Raw genomic sequence first — 1,858 nt, 5'->3', positions numbered from 1 at the left:
GGAGTATACTCCGTAATGGCCATTCCGAAGCACATCTGATGGGCCGGTCCACCAAAAAACGAGTTCGAGTTCATTCATGAAAAAATTGTTATTTTGCAAAAAAACTATTTATTTATTTAAAAATACATGTGGTTAGTTTACTCATTTCAATGAATCTAGTGATTTTGTATTTTTTTTTTTTTTAAAAATACTTAGTGGAGTTGAATCGAACCGATCTCGATTCGGTTCGAGTATACCCTGGTCGGTATACCGGTTTATTTTGTGTGGCGGGTTGGCGACGAGTTTGATCCCATCGTCTCACAAGTCCTTGATTGCTTCGATTTACTAAAGCAGTGTGCAATTCAAACCCAATACACAATCCATCCAATACAGACGTCACAAATTCGATTTTGTTCCATCTGCGAAATGGCAACGTAACATTGGGGCAATTTCTTACCAAATTTGCGTGTTCATCGTCCTATTGTCTGCAAAATTTGATGGCATGGGAAGTAATTTTGTGGATCATCTTCTTTATCATCAACATGGTCCTTATCGCCTCTAATCTCTATCAGGTATCACATCATTACAAACTCCTTCACTCCAATTCGTTGTATATATGCTCGTTTTGATCGTCATGAGAACTGTTGAATGTTAGGTTAGGGTTCCGATTTTTCGCCTCTACCTTATCGAACAATATAAATATTATTACGATATATACATAATAAACCACCAATAATCATACAAACAGTAGAAATTAAGTACTTATCCTAACAATAGGACTACAAGATTATCAATTGTTTTACCCCTTTTTAATGCAAGTCTAGTTTTTTATCTTTCTTTTCAAGCCGTTTCTAATGTTATCAATTAAACTTACAGATTGTATGTCTATCGGATTTGGAGTCTGATTACATGAACCCATATGAATCATCATCTCGCATTAATGCTGTGGTAGTCCCTGAAATGGTGCTCCATGGTGTATGTTCTGTTCTTCTTCTTGTGACAGGCTATTGGTTCATGTTCCTTCTTACACTTCCAATAGCTATCTATAATTCCATGTTGTAAGTTTCTTTCTTCTTACTATTTTACCAACAATCGTCTTTCTGAATGTGACATCTATCTTAATTCGCATTCTCTTTTCATCTGTTTCAGATACATGAACAAACAACATCTTATAGATGTAACTGAAGTCTTCAGATACGTTGATGCTGAAAAGAAGTATCGGATTGCCAAGCTGGCAGTATACTTATTTCTCTTTATCCTAGTTGTCATCAGGTCAGCAGTTTCCTTTCATTTCTTACACAAAAATAAAATCCCTCCATTTGTTCCAAAATCACGGGACTCATTTTGACTTTTGTGGTCAAACAAGTTATTATCAAAGATATAATGAGATTTCTTATTTTCTTTAATCATGAAAAAGATAATATCATATTTTTCAATATGAACTCCACTTGTTTGACTTCAAAAAGTCAAAAGAAATATCTACATATTTGGAACCTAAAGGAGGAGATTAGTAAATAGCAATTTAGTATTATTATCCTGATATAATTTTATAATTTTTTTTTGTTTGAAAAATAGATCTATGATTGCTGGAAAATTCTCCACCATCTTAGAACCATTCCATCCTACTAATGAAGATCTTGACATCCTTTCTCATGTTCTAGAGTTTTAGTTCATCATAAACTAAAGAATTTAGTTGTTATAAAAGATTTGTAGTAGCTTTGAATATAATGTAATAAATTAAAAAATTTAGTTGTTAATTTTGGATTCTAAATTCTAAAGTAGAATGCATGAATTGGTATTGTGCAGGATGGTATTAGTGGTTATCGAGAATGTAATAGGTGATATTGATGAAGGATTACCCGGGCTTGACTTTTTTTGA

At 33.1% G+C, this 1,858-nt stretch overlaps 1 protein-coding gene across 1 annotated transcript; it reads left to right on the top strand.

The window, feature by feature from the left end:
• The first annotated feature begins 340 nt into the window (after positions 1-340).
• On the top strand, positions 341-1,858 carry LOC145013886 (protein cornichon homolog 1-like). The gene is made up of 4 exons (XM_078972236.1): positions 341-551; positions 856-1,037; positions 1,129-1,251; positions 1,555-1,858. The coding sequence occupies exons 1-4, from the start codon at positions 477-479 to the stop codon at positions 1,646-1,648; spliced, it is 474 nt and encodes a 157-aa protein (XP_078828362.1). The 5' UTR covers positions 341-476; the 3' UTR covers positions 1,649-1,858.

This window comes from Lactuca saligna, chromosome 9 (assembly GCF_052625555.1).
Source record: "Lactuca saligna cultivar CGN05327 chromosome 9, ASM5262555v1, whole genome shotgun sequence".
NCBI lineage: Eukaryota > Viridiplantae > Streptophyta > Magnoliopsida > Asterales > Asteraceae > Lactuca > Lactuca saligna.
The sequence above is the reverse complement of the archived record's forward strand: the minus strand, read 5'-3'. Positions and strand labels throughout refer to the sequence as shown.

Coding starts and splice junctions, on each gene's coding strand:
- LOC145013886 (XM_078972236.1), top strand. CDS start 477: ATGGCATGGGAAGTAATTTTGTGGATCATCTTCTTTATCATCAACATG. Junction 552..855: donor TCGCCTCTAATCTCTATCAG/GTATCACATCAT, acceptor TTAAACTTACAG/ATTGTATGTCTATCGGATTT. Junction 1,038..1,128: donor GCTATCTATAATTCCATGTT/GTAAGTTTCTTT, acceptor CATCTGTTTCAG/ATACATGAACAAACAACATC.